Below are 21310 nucleotides of genomic sequence, written 5' to 3'. Positions count from 1 at the left end.
AGTGGTACTGCCCCAAGCTAGGGAGATGAAGTATCTTGGGGTCTTGTTCACAAGTGAGGGTAGAATGGAGCATTAGATGGATCAGCGGTTTGGTGCGGCATCTTCAGTGATGTGCAAGTTTCGAGTTTTTCCCAACCCTCACCTATGGTCATGAGCTCTGAGTAATGATCGAAAGAATGAGGTTGTGGATACGAGTGGCTGAAATGAGTTTCCTTAGTAGGGTGGCTGGGCTCAGCCTTAGAGATAGGGTAAGGAGCTTGGACATCCGGTGGAAGCTTGGAGTAGAACCGCTGCTCTATATCTCGTCTGGCCTGGGAACGCCTTGGGGTCCCCCAGGAAGAGCTGGACGGTGTTGCTGGGGAGAGGGACGTCTGGAATGCTTTACTCGGCCTGCTGCCCCCGCGACCTAGCTTTGGATAAGTGGTTGAAAATGGATGGATGGATGGATGGATGGATGGATGGACTTCTTTACTTTACATCTTTCTATTTTCTGGACATAAAGTGGCCCTTGTTTTTCCCCAGTATGATCGATGGGAGCAGCTCTTAACGGCGCTGATCACGGGCATTTGTGCAGTGTTGGTAGGCTTTTTCCTCCAGTTGCCTGACCTTCACCTGGACAGCGCACCAATATATGACGTCATATAAAAAGAAGCTATATTTCCCATGTGCAATAAAGTGAATTTGACCATTCAGTCTGTCTACTTACAATATTTTTCATTTTACTGTTATACTTTGCTTTCTGTTTTTACTGATGCTTCTTGTTCTGCCCTCTCCTCTTTGCAGAGTCCCTGCTGTGGGACTAATAAAGCATTTTCTTATCTTATCAATCGCTAAACCTGCTCCCTGCAGTGTTCTGTTAACATAAAATCAGTGGCAACGACAGTAAAATGTGTTTTCGTGAGAAGGGCAGAAGCAGTAAATGATTTTAACTACCAGACATTAAAGTGTGTACATTGGAAGCAACAGTGCCAAGGGAATTGACAGCTTTATGCTACTTCCCTTCTCCACCGCTGTGGTGGGTAAGAGGCTGTTCTAAAAATGACTGACCTGCCAAGTGGTCTGACACAGACCAGCAGACTGGCACTCCTCCATGTGCAGTAGACATGGATTGCTGAGTAACAATTGCCTTATTTAGTGGTGCAGATCCACACTTCTACTTAGAGTGAAAAAGCACTTCCTCTTTAGAGACAGGACCTTGTGTCAAAAACATGTGCATTGAGTTTTCAACTCAACATCGTGTAGATTCAGTGTTTACTGGTCTTCAACACTGGGAATCAATTGATCGGGAAAAATGTCACTGTCTTACATGTGATCGAGCCATGATCTGGTGATATGAATATATTAAATGCTCTGTTATACTTTGTCATATAATTATATATTCAAATGCAAACCTGACAAATGCATTGTCACAGACCAGACTGCACTATAAAGCAGTGTCGAGTACAGAGACGAGCTGCTGCATACCTATTGCCTTATTAAGCAGTGCTCACCACTGTAGAGTAAAATAATAGTTTAATACAACCTTGATGAATAATTGAACAACCTCAGGTTTTATGTGCTTGAGAAATTAATAATCCAGCTCTATACTCTGACATCTGCTATTAGTTTGACAAATAGAATCTGAATCTGATGAGGTCTGAACATCCTCTCCTTTTTATAATTCTTTACATTTACAAAAAGGACATCTTCCCGCTGCTCTTCCAGATCAAGTTATATTTAAAAAAAGAAAAATACACCCTCAGCCATTACTATCAGTCATAGTGTATGACATATAGTAATTTATCTGTTGATCTTTTGCTGCATCCACTCTCTGTCTCTTAGCATTCATCACGTGCGTCAGCTTCACTTGGTGGCTTCTTATATTTCCCACGACGTCTAGTGTATAAACAACCTCCAGTAATTAAACCACGAGCTTCCAATTTAACCAACCAGGGCTGATGTCACAGATAATAGATTTGGTCACAGACACAACATCATCGTCATCTGCTGATGATTGAAGTAATCAAGTAATCTCAAAGGTGGCTGTTTGTTGCCTTGTTACGTGCACATCTGTCTGCCAAAGCATTCACTTGTCACTCTGAGGACGAGGCACATATGGAAGCTAAAGCGCACAATCCTCAAAGCAACTCTTGTTTGGAAAGCCATGTTGTTATATTGTTTGAAAAGAAAGGCAAATGAGACATTGAGCCATTTAACCAGCTCAGATGAGCCAATGTTTAGTTTGGTTCTGCTTAGAACTACAACAAAAGGTTGTGAAACCAATTTTTTTACCAGTACCAATTCCGATCTCTGAACTTGCGTATCGGCCAATACCAATGAATGATCCAGTACCAGTGAGTGAAAAAAACAAAAGGAATAACTTTTCATAATTAAGGTCTTTCGATGGGACGGACCAACTTTGAAGTCAGGAGGAGTTCGCTAAAGTACGACCCCTGGAAATAGCCAAAAGTGCGCCAAAATTGGATAGTAAATTCAAAATGGCGGACTTCCCATTCAGTTTAGAGCATGGGTCCAAGAGGCTTCTTTGTACATCATGGAGTGTTACAGGTGCCTACCAAGTTTCGTACATGTAGGGGAAAGATGCTTTGGGGGCTGCTTTGCAGAAATATTGTAGGGGGTGCTACTAAGCCTTTTTTTTTGTGCCTGAGCATGAGCCGCTTAAAATATCAAATTTTTCACCAGATGTGATGTGTGTGCAAAGTTTCGTGACTTTTCGAGTATGTTAAGGCCCCAAAAAGGCAATTAATTTGGAGGAAGAATAACCTTCCTTGCATTTCAACAGGGTCCTCGCACTGCGTGGTGCTTGGGCCCCAATTAGCAGTTGCTACTAACCCTGTAAAGAAACGATTGCTATCGTTATATGGCATTGCTCAGGTTAAACCATTTGTAAATCATGAATCTGTATGAAAATACAGAAGATGAATGCCTTAGAACTTGGTTTTATGATCTTGTTTTAAATTTTGCTAACTGGTAATGTTGCACTGTTTATTGGAAATCAATTCTTCTTCGCAGCTCTAAAACAGGTGTTACCAGTGGATACAAAGTACAACTGGCTGTAGACTACTGCTTTAGAGCTGCAAAGACGAAGAATTGATTTCCAGAAAAACTGCTGTTTTATCCGGGAGTGAAACTACTTTAAAAGGTAATTAACAAATTACTAGTATCAGATCAGTGCATTGACTCACGGCCAAAATACACAGGACATGGGACCATTATAATTGATTGAAGCTGCTACACTGAATACAGAAGCCGTGCTTGCTTGTGCGGGCACCACTCTACTCAGCTCTATTTTGGCGTCGCTGGTCTATTTTTCCTCATCTGCGCAATAATCACCTCATCATTTTATCCTATTAGACATTTGTGTGAAATTTTGTCACAATTAACATAAAAATTCTCAAGTTATGGCCAAAAACATGTTTTCAGAGGTCACAGTGACCTTGACCTTTGACCACCAAATTCCAACCAGTACATTCTTGAGCCCAAGTGGACGCTTGTGCCAAATCTGAGGAAACTCCCTCAAGGCCTTCTTGAGATATTGCGTTCACGAGAATGACACGAACGCAAGGTCACAGTGACCATGACCTTTAACCACCAAATTCTAATTAGTTCATCCTTGACTCAAAGTGGATGTTTCGTTTTTCAAATATCGGGATCACAAGAATGGGGCAGACAGAAGAACAGACAAACGGATGGATGGGCAACCCAGAAACATAATGCTTTTGGCCGTGGCTGTCGTTGGCGCGGAGGCATAAAAATAGCTCTTAACAGGGTTGTTCATTCAGATGTCTGCTGCTGTAATCTGTGGATTGTGGAGGTTAAGAAAGCTTTTTGGTTTAGTGTGAAACTCCAGTTGGTTCCCTCACAGATTGTCCACTATAATGAAACAGCTGATGTATAAAATTCTGGTACTGACTCTGCTCCAGTGTTCACACTCTGTTTTACAGCATGAATTTTAATTTATTAACCATTTTTTATAGCAAGACAGAGACAACAACACATGTTGACACTTAAATTAAGGTCAATTTAATGTTATAATCCGCAACATTTGAGTTAATCTCAATTTTGGTGATTCTTTTGGTGATGAGTGGTCATTGTACTGCATTTCAATGGTCTGACAGCAGCTTCTAAACCAAAAAATTAATAAGCATGGGTTGTTGTTCTGCTGCTGACTGAAATGAACAGAATGACAGAATTACAGTCTGTGCTGTACAGTGACCATGTCTACGGAGAGATTCATCTTTAAGATTATACGTACATTTTTTGGTGTGTTTTTAATCGTGGAAATTAATCCGTTTCTTTTCCCTAGGAGTGCATTGTTTTTGTCTTGTCAGCAACAAGATTTTTGCTGCTCATACCAAGACAATAATGGCTAATATAAGATCTTGGAGCGGTTGCACAAAACACCTTAGGTAAGATTTTCAGGTTTCTTCAAAATGAAATTAGTTGCACAAATATCTTTAAGTCTTCTCCTTAAAATTTTCACTTATGTATTTATGGTTTTATCCTTGTTTTTGTCTTATACTTTAGGAATCCCTAGACTGTTGCACAAAAGATCTTAGCAACCAAAACAAGGTAAAAAAGAAAAACAAACAAACAAGAACAACAACAACAAAAAAACAACAGGTATGTATGACTCTATCTCAACTGCAGAGTTTTATGGTAATAAATGAAAAAACTAACACACCCCAAGAAGAGAGTTCTGCGACCAGGAGATCAAGAGAGATAGGCTTTTGATTTTACACTCTAGCTTTAACTGAATTAATTTTTGTTGCAATTTCTTCCTACTATCATTTTCTGTTTTCTGGTATTTGTTGATCAAATTTACTTCGTAGTATGTGTTTTCTATGATTGCATTCCTCCAGAGGTATAATCTTTTCCTTCTCTGTCTTCTTTTCTTCTGCCATTTTTTCACCATCTAACTATAAGTCAACTTTGTCAGACGATAACAGGCATCACAAGTGTGAGTCCAAGCAAACAAACAATCTCTGTGGAAACTTGTACCATTGTAAAATCTCCTTCGTCCCTCAGCTAAGGAGAAATTAAGCCTTAAGTGTCATACTTAAGGAGAGAACTAAGGTGTTTTATGCAACCGCTCCCAGTATCTGTATGGCTGTGGGTTTTTCAGAGTAAGAGCTTCCTGTTCACACGTATTTACAACAGCATATGTGAAATGTTTAACAAGCTGGGAAGAGGTCGCTATGGCAACAACAAGATAAAGATGATGTAATAAACATCAAAATGCTTACATATTATTATGAGGAGTGGTCGGGGAACTGAAAGTACGTCTACATCTCTTTTTCATGAATGCAGTTCTCTTCCATGAGGTCAAATCTATGATGCTGTATGACAGAAAATTGAGATATTTAAAAGTTGCGGATTATTACCGTGGCCTGCATTGTTTCTGACAACAAACATAAAACAAAACACTATTGCTCAGTCGCTGAGTTTTTTTTCCTCATTAAAACTGACTGCGTTTGCAACAAGTCACAGCTACATTTCATCGTAAGCATGTCATGTCACTTGTAAACACTCATGAAAAGAAAGTAAATAAGACCATTGCAGTGAAGCGACATTAAGCAAATACATCAGCACTGACCAAGCAATAAAAAAACAAAAAACCTTTTGGAGGTCTCATTATAAGAAATATGATATAGAATTGTAAAGTCACTTAGTATCATCAATAACAAAGAGTTCTTACAATTCCTCATCTTAAATTACTAAAATAATTGTCATTTGCCAGCAATTATAATATTATACTAGTAGTTTAAAGGATAGTACAGTAGTTTATTTCAACCTGAGTTTTGTTTTTGAATTAGAGCGGTGAAAGTAGTTCCTCTGGCAAAATAAAGGGGACATAAGGTAGTGTAGTAATAGAGTGCACCAAGAATGAGTCCTAAAACCAGGAAATGAGTTAGCATGTTACTACACACGGTTCCCTCGTCTCAAAATCGATTTTTTTGATGGGTTTTTGGTTAGATGCCTGAAATAAGGTCTGTGGTTAACACAAGCTTAAGAGACTTTCACGTTTTATTCTACGACATAGAATACATCAATAAATACCTCAACTCATGAACTTTGAAACTTCTATGTCTTACAAAGCTGGTTGCTAACAAGTGGCTAAATGAGACCACAGAACGTCATCGCACCAAGCAGTGCTAAGCATGTTTTTACGATCTTGTTATGGTGGTGACGTTATGTCATGTGACCATAGTGCCATTTTTGATTTTTATAACCTAATGTTTTCGTGAAGATTCTCATTCATCCAGGTCATGGTAATCATAAGTGCTATATCATAGGCAACTGGACTTGCTTGCGTTTCTTGAAGACGTTTTGCCTCTCATCCAAGGGGCTTCTTCACTTCTAATGGACTCGTCACATGTGAGTCGTCAACCCGCCTGGCCATCATATGTGTCATTAGGGTTAGATGGGACCTGGTGTGAATGGGTGTGAAGTTGTCTTGGGAGGAATCCCAAGACTGCATTGTAGGTGGGTGATAAGTGGTGTCGTAGGTCACCTCCTCTGTTTAATGATGGGCATTCCAGTTTGACGTAGATGGCCTCTTTCAAACCATCTCTCCTCTCTGGTCAAGATGAGAACATTGCTGTCCTCGAGAGAATGTCCCTTCTCCTTTAGATGTTAATGGACAGCTGAGTGTTGACTTGAGGAGCTGGCTCTCCTGTGCTGTCTAATGTTAGCTTTTTACTTCTGGTGATTGCATTTAGACTTCAATAATCATGAAAGTGGTGTATCATAAACGTCTGTCACAGAGCTTATTTTCGGCAGTAATCCAAAATCCATTAAAGAATCCCCTAGACTTTTTAAGAGGGAATCAGTGCGATGCTAACTTCCATGTCAGCCTACAGAAAAACATCATCCCTTGGGCACTCTATGACATCAGAGCTAAGAAATGAGGCTCAGGTTGAAATGAACTAATAATCCTTGAAAGACACAACAAATAATATGGTCACCACTTGACACAGATAGAGGCACACATTGTACTGTACATTCGTACAAAACACATACATTTATACAGAGAAACATGAAAATAGATCGATTAGCAGTACATACAAATATTTAACCAACTTCAATATAATGATCAGACGACAGCTCAAAAATACATGACACTGAAATGCACAACTTGTTTTTCTTCACATTCTTAAGTAAATACTTTCATGAAGTCTTCAAACATTCAGAACTGTTGGTAATAATAATTAAGATGTCATTTCGTTCTACACATGACAGAGTCAATTTCCTGGAACCTTTTACCACTTGTTAAACATAATAACTTCCCGTCACACACTGTCAAATCTTTACTGCAACTAATAGGACATTTTATATATATATAAATATATCTTTTTAAATATTTTGCAGTATCTTTTAAGAACGTATGTTTGGTGAAAAAGTAACACAACAAAATGCTAGGCTACTGATAAAAGCAGTCAAACAAAACTATTGTTACGCTTAGTTCCCAGCCGCGAGTCATGTCTGTGTGTTGATGTGTACAGAGTGAGAGGGGATACACTGGTCCAATGGTTTACAGCATATAATCCTTTCACAGTATGGTTCCACTTATCGTATTGTAAACCTAACGTGCCACAGGCTAGCTATTTGCTGGGGCAGTCTCAACACTTTATGCGCACACAAGCAGGGGAGTTAAATAAAGATGTAACTCAGGATAACAGCATGCTGGAAGAATTTACAGAAAGACCAAAAACAGCAAAAGGCAAAAATGAAGGTTATTATATTGTAACCCTAGTTCTATTAGCACAGGCAAAGCCTTCTAATGGACTCTGTGGTTCCCAAATGGTGGGTCACAGTCCCAAAGTGGGTCATGGATCCATTTTGAATGGACCACAAGTGACTTGTGAACATGTCAGGTTTGTTAAAAACATGCTTAATTTTGAACTATGGTGAATTTCCTGCACAGAGCTTTTATTTTGAAGTGCTATTTCTTTCTGTAAAGTCATTGGCTAACGGACAGATCACAGGCTCGGCCCTCTGATGGACTCTCTGGATACAGTGGGTGAAGCCCTATGAATTAACCTCCTGTCGCAACATAGCATCGACACATACTGATCCTAACTGGCTAAAAGTTACTCACTGCTTCCCGCCTACTTCTCTGTAATCTTGGTTGCTACAATGGAGAACCTGGGGGCCCCAGCCTGCCCAGGTGAGAAGCAACCGAACTGGGTGGAGCTTTAGCCTAATCCACAGGGGTTGAAAGACAAGCAGTAGACACCCTGCATATCACATTTCCTGGTCATCGAGGAGCATGGGTACACACAGGTTTAAGGAAGGTGGAGTCAGGCGCAACACACATGACATACACCCAATCCTTTTCAACAGTCCTGTGTCATTCCAGCGAGCACAGACCCTGAAGAAGAGCCTGACATGTCCAAGAGATGGAACTGTATGAAGAGGCAGGGCATAAACCACGACACTACCATACAGATGTCTTTGACTGTGCATAGACCACAGTCAGAGGGTTCCTGCCAACCTGCCTGTATGCTCGGGGGCCAACACAACCCACTGTGGGGAGTCTCAGCAGAGAGATGTCGGCTGTGGACTCCTGCGGGACACCGATAAAATGTTGTAATCATCATCTGCAAACAAAGTTGTTGTCTCAGTGGGGATGGCCGAAGGCAGCAGCAGAATTCTGGCAGTTGGATTAGGATCTGAGGGTTATGCATCTCAAGCTCCGGCTCACTCTCATCGCAGAGAAGCCTCAGGTCGAACATCTGAAATGATCCGACCGCTGCTGACATCTAAACTTGGGTAGCGCCCAGCAAGCCTCACAGGCTGGTGGCTGCTGAACACCGCACATGCTTGCTTATGATTGGAGGAGAGTATAGAGTATACAGAGTGGGGCCTGTGTGAGATAGAACTGTTTTGCTTTGTATGAAGGCATTTAAAAGAACACTATACAGTAGAACAAAGGCTGCACTTCAATGTGCAGCTTTTTTTATCACTGTAAAAATGACAGCCATCGACCCACGAGGCCCTCATTGGTTTGTTTGCTTTCAGTCTGTCCATTCTCCAGCAGCCTGTCTATTGGCGTGCGCAAATGTACACTGGATTTTGCCTCTGGCTTAATGCCAGTTACAGGCACAGCATGTCCAACCATTACACAACTGAAAGCCAAACTCCATTTCAGTACTTGCAGAGCCAAACTCAAAGCCACATATAGAGCCAAATGGAGTTTAATCAACAACAGCCATTCCATCGGTGAATTTCGGCTGCCCCTCATTCATAAATAGTTGCAGAGTAAATTCTCTGCGTCACATAAAGTTTGCAGTTAATACTTACAGATGGAAATGAAACTATGACATACTTACAGAATTACAATCACCATGGCGTGTTTTCAGATTATCTCCACTGTGAGATGATCTCTCACTCAGAGCAGCAAAACGACAAGCGGAACTGATTAATTTCATTGTCAATCATTTGAACCGTGGGACCCAGACCTTCATGAAACAGTGTGCAGTGTGCTGACTGTGTTTAAATGCTAATCTCGATCCGAGCTGAATGTTCTGTAATGAAACAGGTACTTAGTGTTTCATTATTGCAGAGGGACTCTTACTGGACAAGGAGAAAACTTAAGGCGTAGCACTTTGAATTTAGATGATAATACTGTATTAGAAGTGTTAAGTTTGTCTGCTTTTTAACATAAAAAAAAAGTAGTCCTGGTCTTAGTCTTGCGTCAATTGTCCTTTTTTTAAAAAAAAATTATATTTAGTCAGCCTGATACTGTTTTAGTCTGTTTTTTGTTGACTTTAATTCTGGGTATTTTTAATCTTATAAAGTCATCAGATTATATTAAACATTCCACTTGGTCTGGTCAATCCAAAACCAATAATTTTGTCATTTTAGTCAAACACTGGCTATTTCACATAAGATATTATCTTATCACTATCTGATGACAAACACAGGTTGAATGATTGAGAGTGCAGCTTTGTGCACTTGTGTTTTGATGATATAATTTAAAGGAATATATCCAGACCTGGAAGATGTTCTGCTCTGATATTCTGGAAGATGTTACTGAACAAAGCCTTGTTGTTGTCACTGTTAACTCCAACATAAGTAAAGCCCCTTTTCCACTGGACAAAGAAACCCACTAACACCTGCTAACATCTAGCATTTGTATTTAACAAATTACTATATTTACTGGTTCAAGCTCTGATTGACTTTGATCGGCAGTGATGGAAATTCAACACCTGGGTGGATGCGCTAATTTTAGCCCCTTTGCTGGTGTGATGTAATGATGGGCTGCCACATATTTCATCTGTTTCCATCCAAGCAGTGTCCAAACATTTTTTTAAAATGTAGTTGGCACCAATTTCTAAAGAGAGACTGCGTAAGTAAGCGATATAAAAAGAAGCAATGACTGTAACATTTTAAAAGGCATCCATACTGCTTTTTACTGTTTAAAAACTTGTTTTCTAGCAGTCGCGTTGAATGTGACACACCAGAAATTATTTATCAGTGGGGTTTCCTGCATTTAAAAACCGCATACATACACTAATTTGGTGGAAAAAGTCCAAGTCCCAAGTCCCTACTGTACCAGCCCATTCTGATTGTGCGATTTTCAAATACTGACACTTTATCACGCCCCTCACTGTGTGATATTGATGCCAAAGACACCCTTTAACATGTCTATGAGCCAGGCCACCAGGCTTTCAACCAACTCCAATGTAAACCCATCCATGGCAGTACTCAATGAGAAAGGCTGTATGGGATGGGAGAGAGGGGAGGTAGATTGGTCAAACAAAACATGACTTTCACAGAGTAGACGGCGATGTGTATCTCGTTTGAAACCAAAAGTATGTGCTGCTTTTCACATAATGTCACGTGACTTACGTACCTACATCCTACTGTTTTAATGTAGCGTTATGTACGTATGGTTGTTGGGCAATGATGTAACTGAAGTGACGTACTTACACTCTACATAATAAATGTAGTCATTTTAACCACAAACATGTTTTGTCTAATCCTAACCAAGGAGTTTTGTTACCCAAACCTAATCTCGACTGTTTCACAACATTAACCATGTGTTACAATGTGTTTCAGCTGTAATGACATGCTAAAGAGTGCCCTGTGCATCGGTATCACACACTGAGAGGTGTGACATAGCGTCTGTATTGACGACCTGGGAATGAGAACAGGTTGACTGTGCTCATTGTGTGCTGCTGGTGTAGTGCTGATGGAGAAAATAGACCAGATGCTGAAAATGTCACTGCAGATTGTGAGCTGGATATGGAGCTCTCTGTTGCAATGTGACCTGTCTGAGCAGCTGGTTAATGGGCGCTGAAAGGAGAGTGGGCAGAGCTTTGTGACATTTTGTAATTTAAAAAAAGGAAAAGAAGAAAAAGATTTCAGTAAAGTCCTTTCTTTCAAACTAAATTTCCTTCTTGTCTTTTTAGTCAACAATATTACGTGTTGATTTAGTCAGTTTGTTTTAAATGATGTCAGTATCCCCTCGTCATCGTCTTGTCTTGGTCATGGAAAAAAGTTGTGATAGGCATATTTTAACACTATTTAACAAGTTCAGCATTGTTCACTTCAAATGTTGTTAAGGGTCCTCCCCAGCATGGATGGATTATGAGACAATGGGCTCCTGGGGCACAGACATGTAAAGGCCCCCCTATATTAGCACCACCCATCCCAGCCCTAGTTGCTAGCCAACAATTCAGATTTTTTAGGAGGCTATTTTGCAAGTAAACTCTGACTTCATGGTTATGCTATTAGTCGAGAACAAACCCTGAACTTAGGGAAGGCTGTATGAATCTTTTCCAAAGCAGAGGCCTGTTTCACCAAGCTGCAGTTTGCGACATGAAATAAACTCTTCTCCTGTTGATGCCTAAACGTCTAACAAACACCACAGTTGTGGTGTGACCCATGCATGTGGATGGAAGAGAGTATATGGAATTTACAAACCACAGTCCTTTTTTAATAATGATGATTGCACTTTTGGGACCTGTGTGTAAACTCTGCTCGCAAATTGAGCCAGTCTCACAGTGACAGCTCTCTGCACAGAAAAACATACAAAATAATATCATGATATCTATTCTGCTGTGAAACATACTTAAGTTGCTTCACTGTAGCCTAATACTGTCAGCTGTATTATGTAGTGGAAAATAAGCAAGCATAAAATAAATTATATTTGCATCACAATCTGGCTCCAATATTAAAGGATATGGGGCAAACAAACACACAAACAAAAACACCATAGTAGAGGCTTCACTACTTTTGATTAAGCTGTGTGGGTTTCAAATAATAACTGCTAATAACATTCACTCTAAACTGACCCCTTGAACTTCACACCTGTGCCCAGTAAGCCCACTCAGTGATCCATCCACGCTCCAGGATATCTTTAATATTATCCATTGAGCTAAAATATTAATAATCTCTGTGTCCACTTGGTCATTCTTTGCATGTTAAAGTAACTGCTTCGATAAAATGCTTTTACATCTAAATTAAGCGACGGCCTGTGCACCATTTGTATGTACAGAGTATTATGTGTGTTCTTTTCTTACATGTCTGTGTGTCAGTCTGTGAGAACACCCTTCAAGAAAACTCCTCAGGCTGAGCGCTTGGAGCTCCTCCATTTTGCGTTTTTGCATCGCCACCGTTGCATCCAGAGACTTCGGAGTGGCGAGACGTGATGTAGCTCCTCTTCCTAGCCGACAGGGAGTGCTTCCCTCCGGACCCACCGCTGGCGCCGCCATCTCCCTCGGTGGGGTCATAAACCACCATGACGGTGGTATCCATTCGAGACAGCGTGTACATGCTGCTCTGGCGTGTTGGGTGAAGCCGCGTAGAACGTAGCTCCAACTCGTCATAGCTGGATACCTTGATGAACGGGCACCAACGAAACGCTCGCTTGAAGCCAGCTCGGAATCTGGTGCCACATCGAGAGGGAGAGGGGAATGGTTGGAAAACACAAGGCAGGTTATTGTAAGGAAAATATAGAAAGAATAAAATGGAAAAGAAATAAATGTTTAAATTTTTAAAGATATTTTCATTTAAAGGTCCTGTGTATAAGGTTTAGGGACGGGCAGACATTTTATAAAATATCTATAACCATGTTCTAGTAGTGTTCAATCACCTGAAAATAATAATTCCTGTGTTTTTATTACCTTATAATGAGACATTTACATCTACATATAGAGATGGTTCTCCTCCATAAAGTAGACCAGAATGGACAAAGCAAATACTAGCTCCAGATAGGGCCACATGCATGTTTGTGTCAGCCACTATTGCTCTCCTTGACGCTTGCCACATGGGAGACGTTGCAGTTTTGCAACCTCACCCCTAGATGCCACTACATCCTACACACTGGACCTTTAATAAGACCAGAAGCAGAATATACTGTACACAGTGCTGTACCAAAAGGTTGGCTCCTCAGCTGAGAAGAGATTGTGCTGAGGTGTCCCTGAAGCTTTTAAAAAGCCAGTTACTGATGCACGTCTAAATGTTTGTGCGGTGATGAAAAGCACGTCAGTTGGTGTGGAAGTGGAGTATTTACTGTGAGAGTACTCAACGGGGAACCAACAGTACTTGAGAGCCTGGCTGCGGATCCTTCTCTGAATGCACTGAGGCTGTATTCATTCATACTCCAAAGAGGCTTCAGATGCTTGAGAGAAGCAATATTTTTTTTAAAGAATAAAATCTATTTTTATGAGTAGACTCAGGGATGTGATAGCCTTACTACACTAGAGGCAGTTCTTACAGTCACATTGTCATATTCAGTCTATAAAAAGTAATTTTAGCTGTCATTGTTAAAAAATAATTTCATCATTTGAAAGACGCTACAGTACATTTGTGTTCTAATAAACCCAAAGACGATGGTTAAAGTAAAAACCCAGAGGGATGAATGGAGAGAATGTAAGGAAACAAAACAAACAAACAAAATAGCAACTAATCTTACTAAATTGGTCACTTTGCCATGTCATATTAAAATTATGAATTCATGCCTGACTTGTATCCTCTAGTATAACATATAATGGAACTTAATTACACTCAGTGATGTGATGTAACAACGAAATCAATTACACTTTTGTGGTCACATTCAAACTGGGCATGCACTGATGACTGACTCAATACAGTCACTCACAGACTCCACTATTCAAAAACCAAATTAAACAAAATGTATCCGTCTTTGTCTCCACTATGCGACAGATGTAAAGTTGCAGAGGGCTCTTTGACGCACCTTTTATAGCTCTGTCTTCATCTACACAATTAGTGGTGCAAAATATTTCAGTGGTTCTGTGGCACTGACAGACATTCCCCCTGATCCAGAGCTGGCACTCTTTGGATGCTCAGGGATGACTTTGAACTACACATCTGAGGAACAATTAGCATTGATGCTCTGGACTGTAGCTGCCAAGAAGATGGATCTAACCAGCTGGAAATCACCTACATCCCCTAGCTTCCAGAACTGGCTCAATGAAATGCTTATTATCATACAAATGGAGAAAATACGGTCCTATAAATTTGCAGCATCCAATAGATTTTGGAGCATTTGGGGTCCATTCATTGACTATTTCAAAGGTAAATAATTGTCCTATAACTGACCTTTACCTGAGGCCTTTTACACCTGAAACATTTTAATACTGAGGGTATGTATGTCTTGCAGCTTTTTTCCTTTCCTTTTTTCTTTTATTTGAGTTTTTCTTTGTTATGTTTTCTAGTCCGTTGTAGTTTTCATTTTGCTATGTAAAAAATAAATAACCTGGACATGCACTGTGTGATTTGAGCCTGATATTTGAGCCCTGCAACTCATTTTAGAGTCAAACTGAATTTCAGCTTCGGCAGGCCTTGTCTGCCGTGCAGTGTACTGGGGTGGAGCGAGGACCGATCATAACCTGATCAGCTGCTCCTGACCGGCTGTCAGATATTTAGATGAATTTCTCACATATCAGATATTTTGGCTGGCTGTCGTCAGGCTCTTGCACAGTTGAAGCAGATTCCCCAAGGTCAGTGCCTTTTTATCACTCAATCAATTGTGCAGTGTAGCTTATACTCAGTCTGGTTTGTTGGTGCTGCTAACTCACTAACTTGTGTGTGTGTGTGTGTGTGTGAGTGTGAGAAATAAGAGGGAGACAGGGAGAGAGGGAATCAATACTTGGACAAATCTGTTTTTGCAGAAATGGACCTTGAAGTTCTTCTTGGGAGGTCTCTCTCTACATTATTTTCAGCAGTATCCCTGCAGACAAACTTCTACCTGCCCCAGAACTTTTAACTGAATCTTTATTTGCAATTGTCAAAAGCTGGAACAGTCCGTAGAGGCCAATTTTCTATTTTACATGTATAGTGTGAGCACTCAGGTTGTGGCTTGATGATCGGACCGTACAGTGTGAACAAATAAATCATGAGCTTTAGATCAAAACAAAATTTCTACAGCGGGCTCAGTGTATGCCCAGGTTCAACATCAAATATTTAGTTTTTTTAGATTGTCAGCACCATGCTGTTGTTACCCACCTGCTGTTGAGGCAGCAGTAGATGATGGGGTTGTACATGGTGGAGCTCATTGCCAGCCACAGCACTGACAGGTAGACCTGCTGGATGTACTTCCACTTGTTCAGACGCTTGTTTAGACCCGTCACAATGAAGTAGACGTGAAAGGGGAGCCAGCAGAGGGCAAAGGTCACCACTACTATGATCATCATCTTCACCACCTGCAAGAGGAAGGAGAGAACGATGATGAGAAACATTCACAGGCTGTCACTGTTGGCTGTGTTTAGGATTCCTGGAAGCAGTGAGGGAGAGAGTGAAAGACGGCAGTGTGTGAGTCAGGGAAGTTACACTGTAAAGAAAACTGCAGTATCTTTAAAACTAATGAATATTTGGGGGGTAGAATGTGGAGCATGTCATTTCAGTCCATTTCTGAATGCCAGTCACATCACACTGAAGGCAACAGCCAGGTGATGCATCACTATAAGGCTGTAATGGAAAGCAGGGCAGTAAATTGTTGTTCCTTTGATCTAATAACATGTTCGTATCTAATCGAAACTCATAGGGGGCTTTGTCACATGACCATGTACGCCAAAACCTTTTAAGCACAGTAGCAATGTAACATCAAAGTCTAAACTCAAATTAAATTCACTGCATTAGGATTAATTCCTCGAGTTTTCATCATCTCGTTTTCAAGAGGTTCCCAGGAGAAATAGAAAACAAAAGGACAAGGCAAACCACAAAACACAACACCTAACAACACAAAGGAAAAAATACTCAAACAGACAAGAGTTATAATCATTGAAATTGTTGTCTTGTTTGAAGAAGGAGCCATCTGAGTGTACAAAGCACGGTGAAAAACAACAACTGAGTACAAATCTGCAGAGACTATTGCATTATTTAAGACACTGAAGGAAAACAGGGTGGTTTTTAGGCATTTAAATAAACAAAGTGAGCATAGTCCAGCTTTCTGAAGGAATGTACCGTCTTTACAAGCTGAAACCAGAGAGTCGGAGTTGAGGTTCCGTCTCACACCAAAACAACCTAATCCCCTGACAAAATGTTGGCATTATACATTTCTGCCAACCATGGACACATTATATTACGTTATTATGTAGCAGATATGTTAGCAGATACAAAAACCAGTTGGTTATGTTTAGGAAAAGATTATGTTTTGGCTTAAAATACCCACTTTACAAATACAGCGATGTCTCGGTAAAAAAACAATTGCTTTTCCTTACACTATCCCTGCTGGAAAAACAGCGACAGGTCACTGAAAAACATCCACGTTTGGGGGCTAAAAGACCTGGGGTTGTATTCACAAAGCTTCCTGGTGCTAAGAGTTGCTCCTACTGAAAAGAAAATTCTTAGAATTGTGACATTTCCCCCTTAAAGTTAAGACTAGGTCCTTGTATAAATAAAATTTATTCACATACTACTCAACTCCTGAGGGGAAAAACTGTCAAGAGCAGGGAGGAGGATTTTTAAGAAGCTTAAGAGTTTCTTAAGCAGAGGAGAAAATATCAGAAAGATAAAGAGGTAGGAGAAAGATTCCCCAAACACTGGATGGCAGTGAGTTAATGAAATGCCACAGAATAGATCGTGCAGGGATATTTGGGGTTGATCTCATTATAGATACACACACATTTCCCACCCAACACAATAACATTACAATGCCAGAAATAAAATGATCACACTAACAATGACAACACTTTCACAGTCAGCAGTTAATGTCCACTGGGTGTCCACACCTTGCAGGCTCACAAGAGGGTGTGTCTGTGACAACCAATCACATCTGTTAAAAGAATGTGTCATACGTAGCAACAGGGTCAACCACATCTCTTCACTAGGGTAAAAGTTTCTGTCCCTTCCTTGCTCAGAGTTCCTCTGAGAACTTTTCTAAATCACTCCTTGGCCTGGACCCCTTACTAAAGTGTTTAGGCTAAGTTAGGAGCTCTCGGAGAGTATTCTCAGAATGTTTGTGAATATGGCCCCTGGGAAACAGAGGAGCAAGTAACTTGTTAAATCACAGCCGGTTTTGTTGTTTGTTCTTAAACAGAAGTCTCTTAGTGACACACCATCCATCACCCCCTACACCTCCAGATGACAAATTTAGTTCTTATATGACATCACTTAAAAATGTTGATATAGTACCAATGAAAGGTGCAAATGAAACAGACATGTGGTTTGCAGAAATGTACAATGCCTACATTTTCTTCGGGCAACTGGGCTGACCAAAGACCATTTTAGATTACTGTAAGAATAGTAAGTCAGTTAAATTAAACTAAAATTCAGAGAAATGTTGGATTTTCTGGCCGTACAACAGGACTCTCAGAGCAGATGCCATAAAAACTAATCTCCTAATTCCTGATTAGGGTGTTCAGAATGTTTTCATAGTTTGATATTATTGCCCGCCATTAACAAGGTTAAAATTACCGGATGTTTTGTATGACAGTAAACCTTTTTATTAATTATAATCACAAATACAATATGCTAATAAAGATAATTTTAGACTTAGACTTTCACCATTAACTCTCATTCAAAATGCCATATAAATTTAATACCATTAGAAAAATTAGTTGCCATTAGTTATAGTGGTACGTTTCATTATTTCACCAACCAGACAACATCCTCAATATTTAAATTCTTGCCTGGGGTGTTGTTAAAGTACGGGAAAACCATTATGGTTAATAAAAATGCAAACATTATTTGCAGGGTTCGAAACAGGATTTGAATGCTGGTCCCCTGCTGCTGCCATCTTTACTTTCACCTTGCCCCATGTAGGGCACACTACCGCCTGTGTTGGCATTGGGCATAAGCTGAAAGGTGCAGAATTGTCCAATATGGATGCACTTACTGAAATACAGGGCTGCATTTTACTGGAAATAAAAGTTACAGGAGAAAGACAAATGATAATAAACAGTGCTTCCAGTATTTACATAGATAATATCATTCACTTGCAGGCCCCTTTGTAATTTAATCCCTCATCTATCTATCTTTGGATTAATCTTTCAATCTCTTTTTCTAACTGGAAGTGAAGTCAATGATGTATTGTCTGTTTGATAACCAGGAACACTATTCATAATACAGTGTTGCTCCTCAGAGGCTGGCTGCTGAGGAACACCGCCGGAGACAAAACAGAGTCCCTCCTGAAATCCAAACAAAAGTCCTGGCACCCCTTGTTTTGAGTGCTTGTTTCAAGAAGTTTATGGCATAACACAAGATGTAAACCATGCTAGGTGGCTGCTAAACAGTGGTGAAGCAGTCAGTCACTATGTCTGCTTGATGATAGTGTGGACATATAATGAAAGCTGTGATTCTCTCAAGACGATACAAGTCAGGCTTGTAAGGGAAGTGCAAAGTCGTTGTTACGGGTGCAGTGTAAATGTTTCCGTTGCATGTGACACGCTCTCAGTGGTGTATTAAAGCACTGAGGGGTGTTCAGAGGGGAAGGTGAGGAATCCAGTGTGTTTATTTAAAGTATGTGCACTGAATCAGTCAAATCTGTCTGCAGTTATGTAAAAGTGAAACTGCATTTCAGCTCAGAAGTTCGTAGCTCAGAGGTTAAACGATGGCAAAACCTACATGAATGTTTTTTAAGCCACTATCAACTACATGATTTTGCCAGCTGGTAACAAACAGCTTGGCTATAAAGTCTTTGAAGGGATACTTTGCTGATTTTCAACCAGCTTTGTTACATATCAATGTGGGTAGTATCTGTAAATGAACTTTGGTGAACCTCTCTCCATCTTACCAGCACCTTGATCTCCCTGCTTATCTCTCAGCTTAAATCCACAGCAGATTTTCGCTGGCTCTAGGGCTGTTTTTCCCAAGTAAAGATTGTACTTTAACATTTTTGTATGCTCAACACCACAGACACAAATACTATAGATGTGGATCAAGAGAAAAACCCCACCCTTTCGCTATCAAACTCAGACCAAACTCAGGTAAAACAGTAAAACTAGGCAGCGCTGATCAGATATAAACCAAGATTCTGTTACTGTGTTGCCCATCTCTCACCTAAAATGTCTTTAGAAGTATGTTTTAGTGCCCTGTTAAGCTGTGATATGAGAATTTGTGGACAGGAAGCTGGTGCCATACTTTTTTTGGTAGTGTAAAAATGGAGGCTGAAAAAAACATGATCAAACGGTAAAACTAAGCGGTGCTGACCAAATATGTACCAAGATTCTGTGATGTTTGGTTCCTTTCAGTCACTGGTCTCCTAAAGAAGAATGTGGAGGACAAAGAGAGAGACCACACAGGCCCATTTTCTGCTGAATGTCCCCAACAGTTATGATGAAGATAAGTGGCACAGTCATTTTTGCATGTTGTGGAATACTTGACTTTGTATTGGAACTTCGAGCAACACCTGAGATGCAGGACAACAAACTGTCTACAGCCTCTAGAACCGTGGTTTCGACTCGCCATTGCTTTGGAGTGGAATGCTACCCCACATGAATATCAATCCATTAGCTGTATTTTTTGTATCAGTGTCACCACTATGTGTGTGTTGGTACGCCAAGTTACTGCAGCATTGGAGAGGGCCCTTTCTAAACACTATGTTGATCTATTGAATGGTGGACACCTTCAGAGGACAATGGACAGATTTGCCAAATGGGAATATCCAATGTGTGTTGGTGGCATCATCAAGACATGCCAGCCTTCTACAATTGTAAGGGATGGCACTCCATTGTTATCCAAGGTGTTGTTGACCACAACTGCTGGTAAAGAGTCAAAAAATGTGTTTGACATCTATCTATAACGTTACACAGTCCTTTATTTGTCACAGCTTCACAGATGTCTATATGGGCTGACCTGGTTGCACACATAATGCTCAAGGTGAGACAACTCTGATCTCTCTCTTCACCGATGATACCTTTTATACAGAATGATGGCAAAGCATTCCCGCCTTGAAGAGGCTGTGTAAAAGGGGCTTGTGTGACCATTTACTATATATAGTATGTGACGTCTACCACAGGTCTATAGCACAGATGAAAAAGCTATCAGACATTGGTTACACACACAATTCATATCAGCAGGATCAATTCATTTAACAGTCGGAAGTGTTGAACTTCTTGTATTCTTTGCTTTCTTAGTTCTCTTGTTAATGCCTTATTTTAAAGCTAAGCTATCCCATCATTGCAAAAGAGATCCCCAGTAGGCTAAATATGTAAATAAACTTGAGGAGGAGAAACATATTTGCTAAGTGCTCTTGGGTCTTGTTTAAACAGTCCATATTTGGACTGCCAGAGAACTCAATATAATCCAAGTAACTAATGTGTAAACACACAGGATATTTTATATGTGACTGGCTTCTCGAGCATTTAGACTATGTATCTGCTTTAACACACTCTCTACTTAGACTCATTGTTTTGACATATACCTAAAGCACTACAATACAATTAAATTATTTGCAAAGTGCCCTCTAATTTTAAACATGCATTCAAACTCGTCATCCCTGTCTTTAAATGTTGCTGGTGCCCTAAACAAGCAAACAAGTGTTATTGTGCCTGTGCTATGAACCATTTTTAACAATCCAAAAGGGAACAAGTAGAAACAGCATTTCTTCAAGATTATCTAAAATAAATTACATGGCACCTATCATATTAAGCATTATACACATTAGGGCTGAACGATATATCGTTATCGTATCTATACCGAGATATGAACATGCAAGATATTAATATCCCAAAAGGCAACGATATTGACGATATAATTTCCCCATGAGTTTCCCTAGCTTGACCTGCATGTACAGCTCAGCCAATCACAAACATCCTTTTTACGCTTGCCCTAAATGTACAGCTACGGCCAGCCAATCACAAACCTCATTTCCTGCTTGCCTTGGATCGACAGCAAA

At 40.2% G+C, this 21310-nt stretch overlaps 1 protein-coding gene across 1 annotated transcript in view; it reads right to left on the bottom strand.

Annotated features, from left to right (window-relative positions):
• Positions 1 to 11112: 11112 nt before the first annotated feature.
• Positions 11113 to 21310, bottom strand: part of tacr3a (tachykinin receptor 3a) — a 47751-nt gene continuing 37553 nt past the window's right edge. The window contains exons 4-5 of the mRNA XM_050044682.1: positions 15481 to 15677; positions 11113 to 12898 (exon numbers count right to left, since the gene is read on the bottom strand). Coding sequence (XP_049900639.1) covers positions 12565 to 12898; positions 15481 to 15677 — 531 coding nt within the window. The 3' untranslated portion in view covers positions 11113 to 12564. The remainder of the gene's footprint in view (positions 12899 to 15480; positions 15678 to 21310) is intronic.

The sequence above is a fragment of the Epinephelus moara genome, chromosome 5, assembly GCF_006386435.1.
Source record: "Epinephelus moara isolate mb chromosome 5, YSFRI_EMoa_1.0, whole genome shotgun sequence".
Taxonomy (NCBI): Eukaryota; Metazoa; Chordata; class Actinopteri; order Perciformes; family Serranidae; genus Epinephelus; species Epinephelus moara.
The sequence above is the reverse complement of the archived record's forward strand: the minus strand, read 5'-3'. Positions and strand labels throughout refer to the sequence as shown.